The sequence below is a fragment of the Caretta caretta genome, chromosome 6, assembly GCF_965140235.1.
Source record: "Caretta caretta isolate rCarCar2 chromosome 6, rCarCar1.hap1, whole genome shotgun sequence".
Lineage (NCBI taxonomy): Eukaryota > Metazoa > Chordata > Testudines > Cheloniidae > Caretta > Caretta caretta.
This window is the reverse complement of record NC_134211.1, coordinates 50,971,267-50,996,676: the sequence shown is the minus strand read 5'-3', so window position 1 is coordinate 50,996,676 and position 25,410 is coordinate 50,971,267. Positions and strand designations below refer to the sequence as shown.

Below are 25,410 nucleotides of genomic sequence, written 5' to 3'. Positions count from 1 at the left end.
CACTGTTTAATTTCTATTAAAATCACTGGTGTGGCACCAGCATAAAACTGAAATATAGCGGTGGCAAAATGTGCAGATGATAAAAAACTACTCAGGATAGTTAAGTTGAAAGCCGACTGTGAAGAGTTACGAAGGGATCTCACAAAACTGAGTGACTGGGCAACAACATGGCAGATGAAATTCAATGTTGATAAATGAAAAATAATGCACATTGGAAAACATAATCCCAACTATACAAATATAAAATGATGGCATCTAAATTAGCTGTTACCACTCAAGAAAGAGATCTTGGAGTCATTGTGGATAGTTCTCTGAAAACATCCACTAAATGTGCAGCGGCAGTCAAAAAGGCTAAAAGAATGTTGGGGATCATTAAGAAAGGGATAGATAATAAGGCAGAAAAATATCATAATGCCTCTATATAAATCTATGGTACGTTCATATCTTGAATACTACGTGCAGAACTGGTCGCCCATCTCAAAAAAAAAAGATAGATTGGAATTGGAAAAAGTACAGAAAAGGGTGACAAAAATTATTAGGGGTGTGGACCAGCTTCCATATAAGGAGAAATTAATAAGATTGGGACTTTTCATCTTGGAAAAGAGACAGTTAAGGGTGGACATGACTGGTGTGGAGAAAGTAAATAAGGAAGTGTTATTTACTCCTCATAACACAAGAGCTAGGGGTCACCAAATGAAATTAATAGGTGGCAAGTTTAAAACAAACAAAAGGAAGTACTTCTTCACACAATGCACAGTCAACTTCTGGAACTTCTTGCCAGAGGATGTTGTGAAGGCCAAGACACTAACAAGGTTCAAAAAAGAACTATATAAGTTCACGGAGGATATGTTCATCAGTGGCTTTTAGACTGGATGGGCAGGGATGGTGTCCCTAGTCTGTTTGCCAGAAGCTGGGAATGGGCAACAGGGGATGGATCACTTGATTATTACCTGTTCTGTTCATTCCCTCTGAAGCACTTGACATTGGCCAGTATCGGAAGATAGGATACTGGGCTAAATGGACCATTGGTCTGACCCAGTTTGGCTGTTCTTTGTTCTTAATCAGGTCAACAATATTAACTCCCCTCCTTCTACCCAAGAGACTCATTTCAACTGACTAGATAAATCAGGGTGGAAAACAGGATAAAAACTAACATCAGATCTTATTGGACAAAAAGAGCTCTCTCAGTCTCCCTCACTTTATAAGAACAATATACCAGCATGGATGAGACAAAAGTAAAGGAACATGTAAAGAGTGCAGGAAAATCTATTTATCTTCTGCACTGAACCACCATTGATTCACTGTTTTGCATTTTGGGCACTGTAGTTTTGATTTCTTTGGGGAGGGTCTCAACAACTTGACTGCACCTTCTATACTTCCTCTTATACAAGCTCTTTTCCCTAGCAAATTAACTAAATGAGAGAGCGCACCACATTTTGAGTTACAGTAATGCCTCACTTAACATCCTAGTTACGTTCTTTAAAAATGAAACTTGAAGCAAAATGATGTTAAGCGAATCCAATTTCCCCATAAGAATGAATGTAAATGGGGGGTTAGGTTCCAGGAAAATTTTTTTCACCAGACAAAAGACATTATATACATATACAGTGTAAGTTTTAAATAATTTTAAGCAAACAATTTAATACTGTACTCAACAATGATTGTTGTGAAGCTTGGTTGAGGCAGGGACGTAGTGGGGTCAGGGTGCAGGGGCTTGCCGCGCTCTGCCAACCAGGGACCAGTGTCGGGACGTGGGGGCTTGCCCTGCTCCGCGTGCCCGGCATTCCAGCCGGGGAGTGGGGTCAGGGGCTTTCCCCATTCTACCTGCCCAGCGCTCCTGACGGGGAGAGGGTTCATGGCGCAGGGACTTGCCCACTCCCCTGCTGGAATGCCAGGCGGACAGAACGGGGGAAGACCCCGCACCCCAACCGGAGCACCGGGCAGCCAAACAACGTTATAAGGGAACACTGTAGGACTTTAAATGAATATGCTCTCTAACAGGTCAAAAAGAAAAGGAGTACTTGTGGCACCTTAGAGACTAACCAATTTATTTGAGCATGAGCTTTCGTGAGCCACAGCTCACTTCATCAGATGTTTACCGTGGAAACTGCAGCAGACTTTATATACACACAGAAATCATGAAACAATACCTCCTCCCACCCCACTGTCCTGCTGGTAATAGCTTATCTAAAGTGATCAACAGGTGGGCCATTTCCAGCACAAATCCAGGTTTTCTCACCCTCCACCCCCCCACACAAATTCACTCTCCTGCTGGTGCTAGCCCATCCAAAGTGACAACTCTTTACATAATCAAGTCGGGCTATTTCCTGCATAGATCAAGGTTTTCTCACATCCCCCCCACCCCCATACACACACAAACTCACTCTCCTGCTGGTAATAGCTCATCTAAACTGACCACTCTCCAGGTTTAAATCCAAGTTAAACCAGAACATCTGGGGGGGGGGGGGGTAGGAAAAAACAAGAGGAAACAGGCTACCTTGCATAATGACTTAGCCACTCCCAGTCTCTATTTAAGCCTAAATTAATAGTATCCAATTTGCAAATGAATTCCAATTCAGCAGTTTCTCGCTGGAGTCTGGATTTGAAGTTTTTTTGTTTTAAGATAGCGACCTTCATGTCTGTGATTGCGTGACCAGAGAGATTGAAGTGTTCTCCGACTGGTTTATGAATGTTATAATTCTTGACATCTGATTTGTGTCCATTTATTCTTTTACGTAGAGACTGTCCAGTTTGACCAATGTACATGGCAGAGGGGCATTGCTGGCACATGATGGCATATATCACATTGGTGGATGTGCAGGTGAACGAGCCTCTGATAGTGTGGCTGATGTTATTAGGCCCTGTGATGGTGTCCCCTGAATAGATATGTGGGCACAATTGGCAACGGGCTTTGTTGCAAGGATAAGTTCCTGGGTTAGTGGTTCTGTTGTGTGGTATGTGGTTGTTGGTGAGTATTTGCTTCAGGTTGCGGGGCTGTCTGTAGGCAAGGACTGGCCTGTCTCCCAAGACTTGTGAGAGTGTTGGGTCATCCTTTAGGATAGGTTGTAGATCCTTAATAATGCGTTGGAGGGGTTTTAGTTGGGGGCTGAAGGTGACCGCTAGTGGCGTTCTGTTATTTTCTTTGTTAGGCCTGTCCTGTAGTAGGTAACTTCTGGGAACTCTTCTGGCTCTATCAATCTGTTTCTTTACTTCTGCAGGTGGGTATTGTAGTTGTAAGAAAGCTTGACAGAGATCTTGTAGGTGTTTGTCTCTGTCTGAGGGGTTGGAGCAAATGCGGTTGTATCGCAGAGCTTGGCTGTAGACGATGGATCGTGTGGTGTGGTCAGGGTGAAAGCTGGAGGCATGCAGGTAGGAATAGCGGTCAGTAGGTTTCCGGTATAGGGTGGTGTTTATGTGGCCATTGTTTATTAGCACTGTAGTGTCCAGGAAGTGGATCTCTTGTGTGGACTGGACCAGGCTGAGGTTGGTGGTGGGATGGAAATTGTTGAAATCATGGTGGAATTCCTCAAGGGCTTCTTTTCCATGGGTCCAGATGATGAAGAGGTCATCAATATAGCGCAAGTAGAGTAGGGGCTTTAGGGGACGAGAGCTGAGGAAGCGTTGTTCTAAATCAGCCATAAAAATGTTGGCATACTGTGGGGCCATGCGGGTACCCATAGCAGTGCCGCTGATCTGAAGGTATACATTGTCCCCAAATGTGAAATAGTTATGGGTAAGGACAAAGTCACAAAGTTCAGCCACCAGGTTAGCCGTGACATTATCGGGGATAGTGTTCTTGACGGCCTGTAGTCCATCTTTGTGTGGAATGTTGGTGTAGAGGGCTTCTACATCCATAGTAGCCAGGATGGTGTTATCAGGAAGATCACCGATGGATTGAAGTTTCCTCAGGAAGTCAGTGGTGTCTCGAAGGTAGCTGGGAGTGCTGGTAGCGTAGGGCCTGAGGAGGGAGTCTACATAGCCAGACAATCCTGCTGTCAGGGTGCCAATGCCTGAGATGATGGGGCGCCCAGGATTTCCAGGTTTATGGATCTTGGGTAGTAGATAGAATATCCCAGGTCGGGGTTCCAGGGGTGTGTCTGTGCGGATTTGATCTTGTGCTTTTTCAGGAAGTTTCTTGAGCAAATGCTGTAGTTGCTTTTGGTAACTCTCAGTGGGATCATAGGGTAATGGCTTGTAGAAACTCGTGTTGGAGAGCTGCCGAGCAGCCTCTTGTTCATATTCCGACCTATTCATGATGACAACAGCACCTCCTTTGTCAGCCTTTTTGATTATGATGTCAGAGTTGTTTCTGAGGCTGTGGATGGCATTGCGTTCCGCATGGCTGAGGTTATGGGGCAAGTGATGCTGCTTTTCCACAATTTCAGCCCGTGCACGTCGGCGGAAGCACTCTATGTAGAAGTCCAGTCTGCTGTTTCGACCTTCAGGAGGAGTCCATCTAGAATCCCTCTTTCTGTAGTGTTGGCAGGGAGACCTCTGTGGATTAGTATGTTGTTCAGAGGTATTTTGGAAATATTCCTTGAGACGGAGACGTCGAAAATAGGATTCTAGGTCACCACAGAACTGTATCATGTTCGTGGGGGTGGAGGGGCAGAAGGAGAGGCCCCGAGATAGAACAGCTGCTTCTGCTGGGCTGAGAGTATAGTTGGATAGGTTAACAATATTGCTAGGTGGGGTGAGGGAACCATTGCTGTGGCCCCTTGTAGCATGTAGTAGTTTAGAAAGTTTAGTGTCTTTTTTCTTTTGTAGAGAAGCAAAGTGTGCGTTGTAAATGGCTTGTCTAGTTTTAGTAAAATCCAGCCACGAGGAAGTTTGTGTGGAAGATTGGTTCTTTATGAGAGTATCCATTTTTGAGAGCTCATTCTTAATCTTTCCCTGTTTGCTGTAGAGGATCTTGATCAGGTGATTCCGCAGTTTCTTTGAGAGCGTGAGGCACAAGCTGTCAGCATAGTCTGTGTGGTATGTAGATTGTAATGGATTTTTGACCTTCAGTCCTTTTGGTACGATGTCCATCTGTTTGCATTTGGAAAGGAAGATGATGTCTGTCTGTATCTGTACAAGTTTCTTCATGCAGTTGATAGATTTCCACTCCATACGGCTAAATGCAGTGCCTTGCATAATGACAGGTTTCAGAGGAACAGCCGTGTTAGTCTGTATTCGCAAAAAGAAAAGGAGTACTTGTGGCACCTTAGAGACTAACCAATTTATTTGAGCATGAGCTTTCGTGAGCCACAGCTCACTTCATCAGATGTTTACCGTGGAAACTGCAGCAGACTTTATATACACACAGAAATCATGAAACAATACCTCCTCCCACCCCACTGTCCTGCTGGTAATAGCTTATCTAAAGTGATCAACAGGTGGGCCATTTCCAGCACAAATCCAGGTTTTCTCACCCTCCACCCCCCCACACAAATTCACTCTCCTGCTGGTGCTAGCCCATCCAAAGTGACAACTCTTTACATAATCAAGTCGGGCTATTTCCTGCATAGATCAAGGTTTTCTCACATCCCCCCCACCCCCATACACACACAAACTCACTCTCCTGCTGGTAATAGCTCATCTAAACTGACCACTCTCCAGGTTTAAATCCAAGTTAAACCAGAACATCTGGGGGGGGGGGGGGTAGGAAAAAACAAGAGGAAACAGGCTACCTTGCATAATGACTTAGCCACTCCCAGTCTCTATTTAAGCCTAAATTAATAGTATCCAATTTGCAAATGAATTCCAATTCAGCAGTTTCTCGCTGGAGTCTGGATTTGAAGTTTTTTTGTTTTAAGATAGCGACCTTCATGTCTGTGATTGCGTGACCAGAGAGATTGAAGTGTTCTCCGACTGGTTTATGAATGTTATAATTCTTGACATCTGATTTGTGTCCATTTATTCTTTTACGTAGAGACTGTCCAGTTTGACCAATGTACATGGCAGAGGGGCATTGCTGGCACATGATGGCATATATCACATTGGTGGATGTGCAGGTGAACGAGCCTCTGATAGTGTGGCTGATGTTATTAGGCCCTGTGATGGTGTCCCCTGAATAGATATGTGGGCACAATTGGCAACGGGCTTTGTTGCAAGGATAAGTTCCTGGGTTAGTGGTTCTGTTGTGTGGTATGTGGTTGTTGGTGAGTATTTGCTTCAGGTTGCGGGGCTGTCTGTAGGCAAGGACTGGCCTGTCTCCCAAGACTTGTGAGAGTGTTGGGTCATCCTTTAGGATAGGTTGTAGATCCTTAATAATGCGTTGGAGGGGTTTTAGTTGGGGGCTGAAGGTGACCGCTAGTGGCGTTCTGTTATTTTCTTTGTTAGGCCTGTCCTGTAGTAGGTAACTTCTGGGAACTCTTCTGGCTCTATCAATCTGTTTCTTTACTTCTGCAGGTGGGTATTGTAGTTGTAAGAAAGCTTGACAGAGATCTTGTAGGTGTTTGTCTCTGTCTGAGGGGTTGGAGCAAATGCGGTTGTATCGCAGAGCTTGGCTGTAGACGATGGATCGTGTGGTGTGGTCAGGGTGAAAGCTGGAGGCATGCAGGTAGGAATAGCGGTCAGTAGGTTTCCGGTATAGGGTGGTGTTTATGTGGCCATTGTTTATTAGCACTGTAGTGTCCAGGAAGTGGATCTCTTGTGTGGACTGGACCAGGCTGAGGTTGGTGGTGGGATGGAAATTGTTGAAATCATGGTGGAATTCCTCAAGGGCTTCTTTTCCATGGGTCCAGATGATGAAGAGGTCATCAATATAGCGCAAGTAGAGTAGGGGCTTTAGGGGACGAGAGCTGAGGAAGCGTTGTTCTAAATCAGCCATAAAAATGTTGGCATACTGTGGGGCCATGCGGGTACCCATAGCAGTGCCGCTGATCTGAAGGTATACATTGTCCCCAAATGTGAAATAGTTATGGGTAAGGACAAAGTCACAAAGTTCAGCCACCAGGTTAGCCGTGACATTATCGGGGATAGTGTTCTTGACGGCCTGTAGTCCATCTTTGTGTGGAATGTTGGTGTAGAGGGCTTCTACATCCATAGTAGCCAGGATGGTGTTATCAGGAAGATCACCGATGGATTGAAGTTTCCTCAGGAAGTCAGTGGTGTCTCGAAGGTAGCTGGGAGTGCTGGTAGCGTAGGGCCTGAGGAGGGAGTCTACATAGCCAGACAATCCTGCTGTCAGGGTGCCAATGCCTGAGATGATGGGGCGCCCAGGATTTCCAGGTTTATGGATCTTGGGTAGTAGATAGAATATCCCAGGTCGGGGTTCCAGGGGTGTGTCTGTGCGGATTTGATCTTGTGCTTTTTCAGGAAGTTTCTTGAGCAAATGCTGTAGTTGCTTTTGGTAACTCTCAGTGGGATCATAGGGTAATGGCTTGTAGAAACTCGTGTTGGAGAGCTGCCGAGCAGCCTCTTGTTCATATTCCGACCTATTCATGATGACAACAGCACCTCCTTTGTCAGCCTTTTTGATTATGATGTCAGAGTTGTTTCTGAGGCTGTGGATGGCATTGCGTTCCGCATGGCTGAGGTTATGGGGCAAGTGATGCTGCTTTTCCACAATTTCAGCCCGTGCACGTCGGCGGAAGCACTCTATGTAGAAGTCCAGTCTGCTGTTTCGACCTTCAGGAGGAGTCCATCTAGAATCCCTCTTTCTGTAGTGTTGGCAGGGAGACCTCTGTGGATTAGTATGTTGTTCAGAGGTATTTTGGAAATATTCCTTGAGACGGAGACGTCGAAAATAGGATTCTAGGTCACCACAGAACTGTATCATGTTCGTGGGGGTGGAGGGGCAGAAGGAGAGGCCCCGAGATAGAACAGCTGCTTCTGCTGGGCTGAGAGTATAGTTGGATAGGTTAACAATATTGCTAGGTGGGGTGAGGGAACCATTGCTGTGGCCCCTTGTAGCATGTAGTAGTTTAGAAAGTTTAGTGTCTTTTTTCTTTTGTAGAGAAGCAAAGTGTGCGTTGTAAATGGCTTGTCTAGTTTTAGTAAAATCCAGCCACGAGGAAGTTTGTGTGGAAGATTGGTTCTTTATGAGAGTATCCATTTTTGAGAGCTCATTCTTAATCTTTCCCTGTTTGCTGTAGAGGATCTTGATCAGGTGATTCCGCAGTTTCTTTGAGAGCGTGAGGCACAAGCTGTCAGCATAGTCTGTGTGGTATGTAGATTGTAATGGATTTTTGACCTTCAGTCCTTTTGGTACGATGTCCATCTGTTTGCATTTGGAAAGGAAGATGATGTCTGTCTGTATCTGTACAAGTTTCTTCATGCAGTTGATAGATTTCCACTCCATACGGCTAAATGCAGTGCCTTGCATAATGACAGGTTTCAGAGGAACAGCCGTGTTAGTCTGTATTCGCAAAAAGAAAAGGAGTACTTGTGGCACCTTAGAGACTAACCAATTTATTTGAGCATGAGCTTTCGTGAGCCACAGCTCACTTCATCAGATGTTTACCGTGGAAACTGCAGCAGACTTTATATACACACAGAAATCATGAAACAATACCTCCTCCCACCCCACTGTCCTGCTGGTAATAGCTTATCTAAAGTGATCAACAGGTGGGCCATTTCCAGCACAAATCCAGGTTTTCTCACCCTCCACCCCCCCACACAAATTCACTCTCCTGCTGGTGCTAGCCCATCCAAAGTGACAACTCTTTACATAATCAAGTCGGGCTATTTCCTGCATAGATCAAGGTTTTCTCACATCCCCCCCACCCCCATACACACACAAACTCACTCTCCTGCTGGTAATAGCTCATCTAAACTGACCACTCTCCAGGTTTAAATCCAAGTTAAACCAGAACATCTGGGGGGGGGGGGGGTAGGAAAAAACAAGAGGAAACAGGCTACCTTGCATAATGACTTAGCCACTCCCAGTCTCTATTTAAGCCTAAATTAATAGTATCCAATTTGCAAATGAATTCCAATTCAGCAGTTTCTCGCTGGAGTCTGGATTTGAAGTTTTTTTGTTTTAAGATAGCGACCTTCATGTCTGTGATTGCGTGACCAGAGAGATTGAAGTGTTCTCCGACTGGTTTATGAATGTTATAATTCTTGACATCTGATTTGTGTCCATTTATTCTTTTACGTAGAGACTGTCCAGTTTGACCAATGTACATGGCAGAGGGGCATTGCTGGCACATTATAAGATGATCTTAAAGGTTATCTATGGCTCATTTTAAATAGCTTTTATACAAACGCATGCAACTTTCAGCGTGGAAACTGACTTTGTATTTTTTTCCAACTTAAATGAAGTTTGCTTTCTCATTCACCAGAAGCTCTATCTAAACAATGCATTTCTTCTCTGCATCCTGATCCATGCATAGAAGATATAAAATGCTCTGTTAAAAATAGAGATTATATGATCTTTTGCTGACTATGTAACCATGTGCAGGGTCTGGATCCACATCAGAGTGCAAACAACATTACCCCAATGTAAGGAGTAGGAGATTTTGCCTTCTTCAACATGCAATCAACTTATTACTTGTAACACAGTTTGCTTTTTTAAATTGCCTGAAATTATAGCTTCTCTTTCAAGCTTAAATTATAGCAATGATTCCCCCTTCCCCTAAAGCTTATCAGAGTCCCTGAGGACACAGAGGAACTGATTTTTATATGTATGTTAAAAAAAGCCATGTTGGTAATAAGTATAAAGAGTTGTAGGATGGGAGATATGAATTCAAGTCTCAGGGCTGCAGAGGACAAATACATTTGCCAACAAATCATTTCAATGCCTCAATTTAAAAAAAGATTTATGTTGCCTTCAGAAACCACCACAAATCAAATAGTAAGTCTCTTAAAAGCTCTTGATCAGATAATTAAAGTTGACTTTCATCTCTTGTCATTCTTTGCCAGCAGTTTGGAAGCTTAGTGTATAAACAGATCTGTACACAATTATGCCGAGCTTTGCATCCAACTGCAGTTCTCTAAAAATTGGGTCCACGTTCAGGTGTTGTATGAATTTGATGAGAAACCAAGGCAACAATCTAGTAAAAATAAGTGATAGAATTGTCTGAAAGTGGCTATGACATAAAATTTACCTACTTTAAGAGAGAAGCCTTACTCCCGCAATAGTGAAATGAATCAAGTAGGGCTGTCAAGCAATTAAAAACATCACGATTAATTGCAGTTTTAATTGCGCTGTTAAACAATAATCAAATACCATTTATTTAAATATTTTTCGATGCTTTCTACATTTTCAAATGTATTAATTTCAATTACAACACAGAATATAAAATGTATAGTGCTCACTTGATATTTATTTTTGCTTACAAATATTTGCACTGTAAAAAACAAAAAATAGTATATTTTAATTCACCTAATACAAGTACTATAGTACAATCTCTTTATCATAAAAGTTGAACTTACAAATGTAGAATTATGTACAAAAATCCCCTGCATTCAAAAATAAAACAATGTAAAACTTTAGAGCATACAAGTCCACGCAGTCCTACTTCTTATTCAGCCAATCACTCACACAAACAAGATTATTTAAATTTGCAGGAGATAATGCTGCCCACTTCTTGTTTACAATGTCACCTGAAAGTGAGAACAGGCGTTCACACGACACGGTTGTAGCTGGCATCGCAAGATATTTATGTGCCAGATGCACTAAAGATTCATATGTCCCTTCATGCTGCAACCACCATTTCAGGGGACAATGCGTCCATCCTGATGACCGGTTCTACTCGATAATGATCCACAGCAGTGTGGACTGATGCATATGCATTTTCATCATCTGAGTCAGATGCCCCCTGGAGAACGCCGATTTTCTTTTTTTGGTGGTTTGGGTTCTGTAGTTTCCGCATTGGAATGTTGCTCTTTTAAGATTTCTGAAAGCATGCTCCACACCTCATCCCTCTCGGATTTTGGAAGGCACTTCTGATTCTTAAACCTTGGGTCAAGTGCTATAGCTATTTTTAGAAATCTCTCATTGGTACCTTCTTTATGTTTTGTCAAATCTGCAATGAAAGTATTCTTAAAATGAACATGTGCTGGGTCATCATCTGAGACTGCTATTGCATGAAATTTATGATAGAATGCAGGTAAAACAGAGCAGGAGAGACACAATTCTCCCCCAAGGTGTTCAGTCACAAATTTAAGTGACCCTTTTTTTAAAAATAACTGTGTATCAGCATGGAAGCATGTCCTCTGGAACGGTGGCCGAAGCATACGAAAGTTTGACATATTTGGCATGTAAATACCTTGCAATGCTGGCTACAAAAGTGGCATGCAAATGCCTGTTCTCATTTTCAGGTGACATAAGAAGCGGGCAGCATTATCAACAGTAAATGTAAAAAAACTTGTTTCTCTTAGCACTTGGCTGAACAAGAAGTAGGACTGAGTGGACCTGTAGGCTCTAAAGCTTTACATGGTTTTGTTTTTGAATGCAGTTACGTGACAAAAAAAAAATCTACAGTTGTAAGCTGCACTTTTATGATAAAGACACTGCACAAAGTACTTGTCTGAGGTGAACTGAAAAATACTATTTCTTTTATCATTTTTATAGTGAAAATATTTGTAATAAAAATAAAGTGAGCACTGTACACTTTGTATTCTGTGTTGTAACTGAAATCAATATTTGAAAATGTAGAAAAACATCCAAAAATATTGAATACATTTCAAATGGTATTCTATTATTTAACGGTGCGATTAAAACTGCAATTAATTTTTTAATTGTGAAAAATAAAATTTGTAATCGCATGAGTTAACCGCAATTAATTGACAGCCCTAGAATCAACTTAACTTTGCTTTGATACTTGAAGGCAGCAGTTTGATGCTGACCAGTAGACTGGCTTGCTTTCCTGCTCTTCATAGATTATAAAGCCAGAAGGGACCACTGTGATCATCTAGTCTGACATCCTGCATAACCCAGGCCTTAGAATTCCCCAAAATAATTCTTGTTTGAAGTCGAGCGTATCTTAGAAAATAAAATTAAAAAAAAATCCAATCTTAATTTAAAAATTGCAAGGGATGGAGAATCCACCATGATCCTTGGTGGACGGTTCTAGTGGTAAGTTACCCTCACTGTTAAAAATACACACTTTATTTCTAGTCTGAATTTGTTTAGCCTCAACTTCTAGCCATTGGATCTCATTACATCTTTGTCTGCTGGATTGAAGACCCCATTATTAAATATGTACCCCTCTAGTCATTTATAGACTGATCAAGTCACCGCTTAACCTTTTCTATGTTATGCTAAATACATTGAGCTCCTTGAATCTACCACTATATAAGGAATGTTTTCCAATCTTTTAATCAATCATTTTCATGGCCCTTCTCAGGACCCTCTCCAATTTATCATTATTTATGAATTGTAGACACCAGAACTGGACACAGTGTGCCAGCAATGATCACACCAGTGCCAAATGTAGAGGTAAAATAACCTCTCTACTCCTACTCGAGATTCCCCTGTTTATGCATCCAAAGATGGTATTAGCATCACACTGAGAGCACATTTTCAGCTGACTATTCATCATGATTCCCAAATCTTTTTCAGAGTCACTGCTCCCAGGATACAACAACCCCCACCCTCTAAGTATGACCTACATATTTTACATTTGGCCATGCTGAAACGCATATCATTTGCTTGTGCCCAACTTATCAAGCAAGGTAGGCTGCTCCGTATTAATGACCTAGATCACTTCATTATTTACCACTTCCGCAATCTGTGTCTCATCAATAAACTTTATCAGGGATGATTTTAAGTCCCCCCCCCCCAAACCTTTGATAAAAATGTTAAATAGCCTAGGGCCATGAACTGATCCTTGTGGGACCCCAACAGAAACACATCTGCTCAGAGATGGTTCCTCCTAGGAGAGGAGGATTCAGGGTAGGAACACCACCTTTTTCCCCTACCACCATAAATGGTGATCTCTATCTATCGAGATACTTACATGTCCCCTCCACCCATCACTTTAAATACTTGGGAGATGGGCAGATACCAAATGAAGAAAAAAAAACTCTTCCCTCCTCTCGCCCCAACTTCCAGGGCCCTCCCCCAATAAGAGAAAAGCTTGATTCATTTATAGGTGTGTACCGGCTTCTACTTGTGTATTTCATTGCCCCCTCTCTCTGTCCTTAGTTATTTTATAGACTATTGCTAGGGCACTACCAAATTCATGACCATGAAAAACAAATCACAGACAGTGAAATCTGACCTCCCCTGTGAAATCTGCGGTCACCCGTGAAATCTGGGTAGTGTAGGGGAGAGGCAGGGCTGGGGGCTCTTATCATGTGCCCGTCTCCAGATGCTAGTCCCGGACAGGCTGGGGAGGGATGGGACTTCCTCTCCCCCTGCAGCAGCCGCTTCCCAGGCCAGGTCAGACCTATTTCCAGGAACCTCCCCCGGCTGCAGATAGTTCAATGGCTGCTGGGTGGGAGCCCAGCTATGAAGGCACCGCCAGCAGCACAGAAGTAAGGGTGGCAATACCACGACCCACCTACAATAGCCTTGCAACCCCCCCTCTGACCCGCTTTTGGGTCGGGACCCCCACAGTTACAACACCGTGAAATTTCAGATGTAAATATGCACGCAATTTATGATTTTTAAAATCCTATGACCATGAAATTGACCAAAATGAACCATGGATTTGGTAGGGCCCTAGCTATTGGACCTTTCACACAGCTCCAGCTCCAGGAGGACTGGGTGAGACCATGGAGCCAACAAGCCTGGTGTTTCCTCTCAATGACAGCAGCCACAGCTAAGCTCTTCAGAAGATGTAAAATTAACCCCACAATGAACCATTTTTGCCATGGGCCACCATGGTGAGGGAATCTATCCATTTAAGGTATTTATATGGCTCCCTTTATTTAAGTACCTTACAAATATTTAATGTATTAATCCTAACACCCTGGGAGTTAGGAAATTATAATTTGCATTCTACAGAAAGACTAAGGAACAGAGAGATTAAGTGACTTGCCCATGGTTACACAGGATATCCATGGCAGAGCAGGGAATTGATTCAAGTCCTATGGTAGTACCCTTGCCATTGACCCAGCCTTCCTATGATCTTTTTGTCAATTTCTTCCTGACCCCTGGTGGTGGTGATCTTATTCCATAAAGCATGAGGACAGAGAGCCCCTGTACATGTAACTGAGTCGTAAGTTTCAAAAGATAAGCATCTGCTGCTACACTAAGTTATTTATTTCCAGCAGGAATCTTCTTTTATGAACACTAAAACACTTCAACAACGAGGCACATCGGACAAGCCATTTGAAGCACCCTGTCAAAGCACACTAGATGTCAGGCACCTCCTCTCACTGGGTCACTGCTGTGGAAGTCAGATTCATAAGGCCTGGCTCTGTGCAACCCTAAGAATAGCACTCATTCGCCACACAAAGGCTCTGCAACAGAGGCATCATTAGAACAATTACAATATCAGTAAAACAAAGCAGCTTAAGAATTTATTGCTGATGCTCTGCTTTGGAGTCTATGTCAACAGCAATAGAGTGATGGCACAAGCAGCTGGGATTCTCACTTTCTTTAAAGTAGGATGATTACAAAGTACACGTGTCAAATTTTGAGGTATTCATGGCCTAGAAAACTAGGGACAAATAAGTGAAGTGATATGTTACATCTTGTACCTCACAGGATTTGAGGCCTCTCAAGTCTAGGTGACTAGTTCTATACCACGCAAAGTCAGTAGTGACTAAAAAATTACCATCCAACTGATGTGTGCTCGCCTAAGTGAAATGGGTTGGTGGTTTCAATGCACTTACTAGAGGAGAGGTCACAAATGCAATTCTTGCTGGTGTTTCAAGCGGATTAGATCAAAGCATGCTAGAGAGCCTTCCTCCCCCCCCCCCCCAGTCAGTTAGTGTGCGGTAATCTAGTAGATTTACACCCCAGCTTCCCACACATTAACTGTTCTTCTAAACAAGTCCTCAGAGACTGATCACCTCTCTTACATTTGATACACATTCAGGACAGAATGGAGGAAACCTGCATTGCTCCAACCCATAAATTAGCTTTGGGCAGAGGACTTCATTCTTCAGGGCTGGAAAAACCACCACCTGTCACAAGCACAAAATGCCTTAAAAAAACCCATCAGTGCTTTAGATGACAGCATCCTTGCCTTTTTAAAAAAGGATGGCAAGCAAAAACAACAAAACCCATACAGTTTGTATGGGTACCTAATCCCAAAGGGCGCACACAAAGAACTGATGGTCCCAAAAGGATTCAGATACTACAAGCTGAATGTCATCTGATATGATGTTGAAATCAGTCTATGACAATAAACATTTGACAGTATATTCAATGTTAATAACAATGCCTACAAATTATCCATGGACAGCAGGTTTCCTTGACATGCATGATCCATTCAGGAAAGCACGTCAGCCTCCCTCTAAATCCTGGTAAATAAAAACCCAATAAGATATAGAAACATCTTCCCTTGGAAACAGTGGGCATTAAAACACAAACAGCTGACCCAACAGCTACAGCTCAATATCCAACAGCATACCAGGGGAACCAATATTAATGATCCAGAACACTACTGAGGGATTTACTTGATGGCTCAGGGGGATATGAAATGGAAGTGGGCATGATGGATTCTTAAATTGGTAGCCCACAAGCTGCCCATAAACAGATTACATCATTTTCAAAGATCATCAGTGGTACCTCTCACAAGCACTACATATATGTAAGAGGTTTAGCAAACAGCTACGTGAAGTACACATTCAATTATACAACATTTGGTTTAAGTCACCTCAGCATGCAACAGTCTACCGCATCATTTTGGAGATAGAGCCTACAGATCTCCCCATCTTTAAGTGTAATAATGGTGGTGGAGGAAGAGACAGTGTCACACAGTGAAGTGATGGTGATCTGTCACGTAATGCTGACAGTCAATCAACAGTATTATTCCAGAGTTCTTCATGACTGCAGAGCTGAACTACCCTCCTTTTGCTCTGACACCCTGAAAATGCAATCTACAGATCACTTACATAAGACCACTGGTATCAATACACCTACATTCATGTGTGCATTATTCTAATGCAGGGATTTCAAACTCAAATCACCAGGAGGGCCGCATGAGGACTAGTATGTTGGCCCGAGGGCCGCATCACTGAAACCTTTTCATACAATGATGCAAAAGTATAGCCAAAAATGAAAAAAAAATGAAGAGTAATATAGTATGCTATTAAAAGTCAATGTATTAACTTTTTAAAAACTGTAATGCGAAGAGGAGTTTTAATAAAATATAAACACCTCTAACTATTCCTTATGCGGTCAGTAACATGGATGATGATCTACACTAACAGTCTATCAACATAGCTATAATGTTAGGAACTTTTTAAAGTAACTAATCATACAAAATACGTTGCCACTTTTAACAAACGTTCTTCCCAACTACTCACAGCAAAGAATCACACACGCTGAACTTCATACCTCAGACTACTCGTCTAGTCCATGCGACCCCGCCCCGCCTCTTCCTACCCCTTCCCCGCCCCTTTTCCAACCCTTTCTCCAAAGTCCCCGCCCCAAATCCACCCCCTCCCTGCCCCTATTCCAACCCCTTCCCCAAATCCCCACCCTGGCCCTGACTATTCTCTGCCTCCTCCCCTGAGCGCACCACGTCCCTGCTCCTCCCACTCCCTCCTGGAAAGTTCTAAGTGCTGCCAAACAGCTGTTAGGCGGCAGAAAGCGCTGGGAGGCAGGCAGAGGAGCAGGGAGGCAAGCTTGGCTGCGGGTGGAGTTGGCACCTATGGTGGGCCGCAGGAAATAACTCTGCGGGCCGCATGTGGCCCACGTGTATGAGACCCCTGTTCTAATGTGTTAAAAAGACATGGTACAGTGCGAGGGATAGCTCAGTGGTTTGAGCATTGGCCTGCTAAACCCAGGGTTGTGAGTTCAATCCTTGAGGGGGCCCTTTAGGGATCAGGGGATTGGCCCTGCTTTGAGCAGGAGGTTGGACTAGATGACCTCCTGAGGTTCCTTCCAACCCTGAGATTCTGTGATTCTATACAATAGTAGTATTTTACCTATGACAGGAGTCCCCACAATGTATTAGATGGCCAGATCCAATCACAGCGCCCAAGATTGCTCCTTTAATGGCACTACAGCTGCACAATGCCGGGGAAATATTTTGCATAAAATGATTCAGCTTTGGTTCAAGTTATTTCACACACCTCAAATTTCAGTCCTCTGCGAGACGGACTAAATGTCTATTTTCACAGAAAAACATGCAAAATTTTGACATTCAAATATGAAATTTCCAATTTTGAGCTTCATCCTGTGAAAGGTCTCATTCAAATTTCGAAGGCACCTTGTGTTTGGAATAGCTCTGGGTTTTGCTTGAGAATGGGTTGATTTGCAGTGGAAAACAGGCATATCCCAATTTGCGGCGTGTGGTGAGAAAGGCCTATTTGCAACGTTGTGGTGAAATGTGAGAAATATTTTGCATAGTTACAACAGTCAATGTAATCATTTCATTGGCAAGGACAGGGCATGAAGCACTGACTGCAAGATCCATAAAACAGGCTGCACTGCAGAAGTCAATGGATAACATATGACCAAAATGAGGGAAAAGAATTCACTTACAGATGCAGTCAGGGTGGAGATCCTCTCACAACATCCATTTTTCCAGAGATCAGCATAATGGCGAGCCAATGGTCAACTCATCACAGGAACAATCATCACTGAGTATTTAATATTAATGTACAACATTTCACATAAAGTTCATCTCTCATGATGCTGCTTCGGGAAGACTGCTGAGGTTCCTGTGACAGGTCAATGCTGAAGCAGCAGCTCATTGCATAGGCAAATCTAGCATGACTCATTTGGGTGAATTCGGGGGGCTGGAAGGGAGAGGATTTGCAATATCCCTCAGGATGGCAGTGTAATGTTTAAATCAAACCCTGACATTAAAAGAAGAGGTTACAGAGATTACACTGAGCTGAAAACAATCGTTAAGTTACTGCATTTTGTTCAAAGCTTAAAGCTAACCTCTTCACACTCCGTATAAAGGCTTAATGGATGGAGAGACTGGAAAAGCACTGACAGATTTCAATATTAAAACCATTATATAGTTATTGCTAGCTATATATAGCAAGTTTGTTGAATAGGTTGAAGCAACCTGAGAACACGATGCTAAGAGGCACTATTCTCCATGTGCACGTATTACTTGCCTCCACTTAAATTTAATATGAGCTGCGTGCATGCGCGCACACATGCACAGAGTAAAGAATTGTTTACCTGAACCAGCAGTTTTCAACCTTTTCCATAGAGAGCACCCCCCCCCCCCGAGCCAGAGCCCTCCTCCCAGAAGGACCTCCTGACACCTATTTGTGAGCTCCCTTGTTGAGAACCTAGGCCCTAAACAAGGCTAAAGATTAGGGCTCTCATAGCAGTTAACTCACATGATTAACTCAAAAAAATTAAAGTGTGATTAATCACATTTTTAATGGCACTGTTAAACAATAGAATACCAACTGAAATGTATTAAATATTTTTGGATTTTTTTCTACATTTTCAAATATATTGATTTCAATTACAACACAGAATACAAAGCATATAGTGCACACTTTATATTATTTTTATTACAAGTATTTGCACTTGAAAAATAATAAACAAAAGAAAATCATATTGTTTAATTCACCTCATACAATACCATAATGCAATCTCTTTAACGGCAAAGTGCAACTTACATATGTAGATTTTTTTTTGTTACGTAACTCCATACATTCAACCGTATATTTCAAGTTATAGCAACCAGTCTCGGATGATGACCCAGCACGTTGTTCATTTTAAGAATGCTTTCACTGCAGATTTGACAAAACACAAAGAAGGTACCAATGTGAGATTTCTAAAAAACAGCTACAGAACTCGACCCAAGGTTTAAGAATCTGAAGTGTCTTCCAAAATCTGAGAGGGATGACATATGGAACATGCTTTCAGAAGTCTTAAAAGAGCAACATTCCAATGTCAAAACTACAGAACCCGAACCACCAAAAAAAGAAAATCAACCTTCTGCTGGTGGCATCTGACTCAGAGGAGGAAAGTGAACATGCGTTGGTTTGCACTGCTTTGGATCGTTATCGAGCAGAACCCCTTATTAGCATGTACACATGTCCTTCGGAATGGTGGTTGAAGCATGAAGGGACCTATGAATCTTTAATGCATCTGGCATGTAAATATCTTGTGACACTGGCTACAACAGTGCCATGTGAAAACCCATTCTCACTTTCAGGTGACATTGTAAACAAGAAAAGGGCAGCACTATTTCCTGCAAATGTAAACAAACTTTTTTGTTTGTTACTGACTGAACTAGAAGTAGGACTGAGTGGACTTGTAGGCTCAAAAGTTTTACATTGTTTTATTTTTGAATGCAGTTAATTTTGGTACATAATTCTACATCTGTAAGTTTAACTTTCATGATAAAGAGATTGTATTACAATACTTGTAGGAGATGAATTGAAAAATATATTTCATTTGTTTTTTATAGCACAAATATTTGTAATAAAAAATAAATATAAAGTGAGCACTGTACACTTTGTGTTCTGTATTGTAATTGAAATCCATATATTTGAAAATGTAGAAAACATCCAAAAATATTTAAATAAATGATATTCTATTATTGTTTAACAGTGCAATTAATCACGCGATTAGTTTTTTTTAATCGCTTGACAGCCCTACTAAAGATCCTTTTAAAAGAGAAATGTGTCTTTAATTCAGATCTTGGATCAGGTGTCCATTCAAAGTATCATTGAAATTTCAGTTCCTGTTACTGTCAAAAGTCAGAAGGGATTTGTTTTCATAAGAGGACTGAACAAGCCTGCATACATAGCCTACAAGACCACCTTATGGGTCTCCCTCCATAAAACCACCAGACCTCAGATTAAAAGAAAAATTCTGATCCTGCATTTTGATACCATGCCACAGATATTGTAACCCACAATAGATTGTACTGCTCTCCAGATGCAAATCTTAATGCACTTCTATAGCTTGTCCTCACCGCCCTATTTACAACCAGGTGGTCACCCACAAACAATACTGTCCTGCTGCAGCGTCAGTTATGCCTGCATATCTATGGCAGTAACTGAGAATTCACTCTATTCACCCAGCACTCTGAAGACCACAGATTTGGTTCATCTATGTGTTGTCATAGAAACCACAATGTGAATTCCTACCCATTAGATGTGTGTTGGTTATTTATCCATTCTCTATTCCTCCCCACCCCTAGTAACCCACTCCACTTCCTCCCACACAAAGTATTTATTTTAAAAGTCTGATTAGATCCATTCTAATAAAATACACTTCCCGAAAAGATTACTTTTAGGGTACTTTAACAAGACTTGTCATATTGCTTATCTAATAGGGCACCTGCCTGAAGTAAGTGTCACAGCGATTTCCCTCCACCCATGGAAGGATGTTCCAGGTATGTGTGTACACAGATACAAATTCTCCTCTTTTGTTATCACAGTGTACCACAGGCATTTACAACTGACAAGCATCAAACTTCATTCTTTGGAGGTGAAGAATCACACGACATTCCCAAATATCACTTTAGAGGCTCTACACAAATCCCGCACTTTATAAACACAAAGTGCAAACAAGCTATGTATATTTTGCGAGTTGACAAAGCAATTTTAAAAATATTGCCAGAACCTGAGGTCCTGAACACATTTACTGCTATTTTCAAGAATTAAATCATTTATTTAAGGTAGGATAGCTTATCACCACAGCATCTTTTCTTCATAAGAGCCCCAGAAAGCCAGCAATTATGCAAGAGTAAGCTATCATGTTTCAGTGGAATGCAAATAATACAATGCAGGACCCTTCATCTCAAGTAGCCGATGCCACTGTCAGATAGTCAGGTTCCGTTTGTTTTATACTCACAAGACGAAGACTTTACAGATTAATTATAAATCAAAGCAACGCAGCTGTTTGTTTTAACAGCATACTTTTATTTTATTCCAGATTTTGAAGGTGCACTGCTTGAGCTAGACTCTGTTATTCTCATGCCAACTGCCCAGGTGTTCAAGTTTTTAAAAAAAGCCATTTACAGAATTATGTGAGATAAACCATTGCAAGCAAGGAATGAAATTGTAAACCAAGGTCTTGACCACTTGTTAGAGTTGTTATGGCACTTTTTCCAAGTTGGGCTGATAGCCACAGTGCCCTGGCCCAATACCAGTCTGGATAACGACACTGTGCTGACATATTCCTCCTGTAGTTTAAATTCAGTAATGCACGCTTCACATCCTGTTCTAACCAGCTGCATCTAAACAGATGTTTCACCCCAGAAATGGCTCATTTTTCAATGATTTCTATATAAAAGCTGTACAATCAGCAAAGTGTGTGTAATGAAAGGTTGTACAGAAATGTGTGTGTATAAATGGAGTGTTGTCTAACCACTAATGATACTCATCCACCCTGTAAGTGTTTTATTGATCCACAGATCTACCATGACGCCCATGCATATGACAGATTAACTATATTACTTAGAACTCAAATGTCACTTTACATCTTCAGAATGCTTGGCAAACATTAATTGATTAACTCTCCTAATCACAGCCACCACGGAGGCAGGCACCCTCCCTGTTTCTTTAAAACAGTCACAGAGGGGTTAAATGACTTGCCCAAAGCCACAGTGGAAGTTATTATCAAAGCCTGGAATCCTTGTCCCCCAATCCTATGCCTTAGTGCGTATGCTGCTATAATTCCCTCAGACACAACTCTTCCAGAAAGCTATCCAGAGGGAACACAAGAATTACTATGGAAAGGGTTGTTTGCTGAAATCAACATCATTTTTACATCTGAGCTCTTGGGCTTCTTAGCTAGCCTTCAGGACTTCTATGAACAGGCTGTTCTGTCCCATTTACTCTTATTGTTTGAGCTATAGAACTTGGGAAAACAACTCGAGATGAAACATCTCAGGTGACTACATATTTAAGAGGGAAGGGAGCAAAACTGAATGAAATACTGGATTTTAAAATGTGTTTAGTTACAATACGCTAAAAGTGAGCCAAGTGCAATAGCTGCAATGGCATGTTGCACTACCTTGAGCTAGACTCTGACGGATGGAGAAAGAACCAGATATGCCCACTAGCTATGCCTGCTCTTCTCACAATGTCTACTGGTCAATTGATAGTGCGCACTCTAGCCACACAGAACAGCAAAAGGGGATCGGGGGAGGGACCCTAATTTTCAAGGAATCGCATTGTCCCTCAGTTCAAACAAACCTGGGAACTGGGGAAAAGCTCTCCACTGTAAATTAATTCATTTAGTACAATATCTATAAGTGGTTCAAAGATAAGAGGCCCATCTTTGAAAGGTATGAATGCGTAGATGCTCAACCAAGGAAGTGTGATGGGGGATGCCTCCTCTAGGTCTAAGGGAAAGGATGTCCAAGAAGCAACTAAAAACCAAATGAGACCATGGTGTTTACAACATGGCTTACTGCTGCGCTTCTCTTTAACACAGAGTAATAGGCCCTGCGTGTCTCAATGGTTCATACATTCATAGATACTGAGGTCAGAAGGGACCATTATGATCATCTAGTCTGACCTGCACAACGCAGGCCACAGAATCTCACCCACCCACTCCTGCAATATCCGTGCTCTGTGTTATAAAGTGGAATATTTCATGGCATATGTAGTGGAATATCTTATGCCAAAGTCTGAGAATAGAAGGGAAAATCAGCCACAAAGAAGTCTTTGGTTTTGCCATTAGTTTTCTATTTTAAGGTATTTCATATGAAAAGAGACATGTTGGCACTCACTCTCTCTCTGGCAAAGTTAATTTATACTAAAACAAAGAACCTATCAGTCTTAATTATATTTTTGATGAATTACAAACTAATCATATACAACTACAGTTCATCTTGAACCTAGTTGAGCTGCGTGGCAGGACGTTTAGTCCCCATAAACTACACTTTATTATTAAATATAGGGGAAGCTGCTGTCTACTCTAGTTATATTTAGATTACACTTCAAGGTGCCATTATCTTTGAGTTGGGCAGTCTTGTCATGCATAGTTTAGGGAGTCAGTGTCACACAGTCCATGGGAGATAGGCCATTTGGAATTACTTGGGAAAAGGGGACATCAAATTTGTAGTAGGAAGGGATTGGGACATGTAGCTAGCCCTCTGCTAAAAACAGGGAGCATGCCCTGCTATCCCCGGGTAGGGAGAGTTGTGCTCTCTCATCTGCCCCCATCCCCAGTGCAGCTCCCTCGTTTGTTTATGCATACTTTAAGGGTTGCATCAAAGGATATATGGCAAAGGCACCTGAACTGAAACAGCAGCCCTTCCCCTCACCACCGTCACCAAAAAACATGCAAAACTGCTGCAGTGAAGGGTGACCCAAAAATGTCACCTTCTAGAGCTTTCAAAGCTTGTGTGTCCACTAATGCAAAAGTGTATCTGTGCGTGTCACAGAAAGATATTCTTCACACACACCCATCAGAACTATTTGACTTGAATCAATGCGAAGAACCAAGAATATTTTCTCTAATGAAAGAGAGAAAGGAGAGAACTGAGTGGCTTCAAATTTACCAATCCAGGCAACCTCTGCTCGCTGCACACTTGGGTAGTTAAAATATTCTCTCAGTTCACTCGAGGCCTCCATCGTTCAGCAAATGAAGGCCACCTAATAAGTGCCAGCTACTTCAAGGCACTCTTGTTGAGGGGCAAATGAAAGGTTTTCACTGAATAGGTTAGTGACAGGGAGGAACTTCTGCTCTGTTTAAAAACTACCAATGAATGAATGGGAGACTGAGCGGATGAATGAGCAAGTGAATAAATTAATACACTTTGACATTGGAAATCAGTGGATGTGAGTTTTAATGAGTAATATATGCAGAAAAAAGGGAAACTCCAATGGATTTAGAACATTTTGGCCAACAAAATATTTTCTTTAAAAATAATCTCAGCACCTCCTGCTGTCTCTTTATACTTAGTGTTAATAAGGTTGGGCTCACCATTTCAATGTGCTTATTCTAGTAATAATGATAACCTTAAAAAATTATTGGTAGACTCTTTTTCAAGTGTTACTGTATCCACATGAAGCAAAGAATGCAGGGAACTGAGGTGAGGACAGAAGAAAAGGAAATATCACCACTCATGGGGGTGGGGAGGAACGTGACCTGGACCACATTCCCAGCACCAGGACAGAACTCCTCCCCTCCAACCTGAGGCAAGCGTAGCCTCCGTGGCTTCCTGCAGATTTATAATGGTAGGGATATACATAAAGCAACATAAAAAATCCACCACCACTACTCACAAATCCTCACTGTGTTCCCTCAGTCCCTACCACAGGAATCACCCATGCTCTTCTGCAGGCAGAGCTTCTCTGTACCCCCAGCAGTTGCTTCTTACTGAGCAGGGTAAGGAGAATAAAGCAACTGCTTTTACAGTTTGTCTTCCCAAGGCAAGCTTGTTACCACTCACAATGCGACACTCCAGATCTCAACAATACGAAATCAGTCTAAAATGATATTCAGGAGGTTTTCCTGCCTCCAACAAGCAAGGCTTATGGGAATACTGCACAAAAACTGGGGCAGGTGGGAAACCCTGAGTGCAAGCCCAAAAGACAATGTGTAGGTGATATGGAAGCCAGGTAACATCTGGCATTTTCATGGCCAAGCATGGCCACTTGTATCTTTTTTTTTTTTTTCCGAGGGCAAACACTTAAAAAAAAAAAAAAACAGCATCTTTTATAAGCAAATCAAGATACTCAATAGAACGGATTTTTTTTTTTTTTGGTAATGACTCTCGGCTTGAAACTGTTCCCCTGCATGTGACGGCTCTGCAAATGGAAACTGGGAGGCAGCAGCATAAACATCAGGGGCAAAGGACACACCTGAAGCTGCACTTTACTTTCCTATACAGGCGGGCTCACAAAATTGATGTTAGCTAAATCTGTGCTTGAAACAGGACTGAGTCAAGCCAGTAAGCAAACACACTTTAAGCACATTACAAGCAGTGATAAAACATGATTTAAAGCCATGACAAATGCACCAAAAAAGCGTCTTTGGAAAAAATGTTACATCCCGTTCCCCGCCCCCCCCCCCCCACCCAATCTGTTCCCTGAACATCTGCCTAATTCCTGGGAACTAAGACGCAGGTTTAACTTCCTGAAATCTTTCAGACGGGTTTGAAAGTGCTGAGGGAAATAAATGCCTTGAGCGGCTTTCACAGCCTCCACAGGTAACACAAGCCTCTCATACATAGTGTCCAGCCACAAGATGGAGTTCTTCCAATTCCAACAAGGAACGGTCACATACAGGCAAAAAAGTTATTGTATCAAATCATCTCTCAATGTGGCCAGCATTCATAATTAAGTTAAATCCATGCACCCAAGCCCCACTGATATAAATGTTGGTAACCACGGGCTGCCTGCTTCCTCAAGTTTGTTGAACTTGCTTCCAGAGTTTTTTGTGGGGCAGGACAGGACCGGAACCTAAAG

General features: G+C 42.2%; 1 protein-coding gene across 8 annotated transcripts in view; it reads right to left on the bottom strand.

The window, feature by feature from the left end:
• LDLRAD3 (low density lipoprotein receptor class A domain containing 3) overlaps window positions 1–25,410 on the bottom strand; it is a 182,912-nt gene that overhangs the window by 53,010 nt on the left and 104,492 nt on the right. The window contains exon 6 of one of the 8 annotated variants that reach the window (XM_075129521.1): window positions 18,497–18,762. The exons of the other annotated variants lie outside the window; for them this stretch is intronic. Within the exon in view, the coding sequence (XP_074985622.1) occupies window positions 18,760–18,762 (3 nt within the window). The 3' untranslated portion in view covers window positions 18,497–18,759. Of the gene's footprint in view, window positions 1–18,496; window positions 18,763–25,410 lie in introns of those variants that run through there. 8 annotated transcript variants of the gene reach the window in all.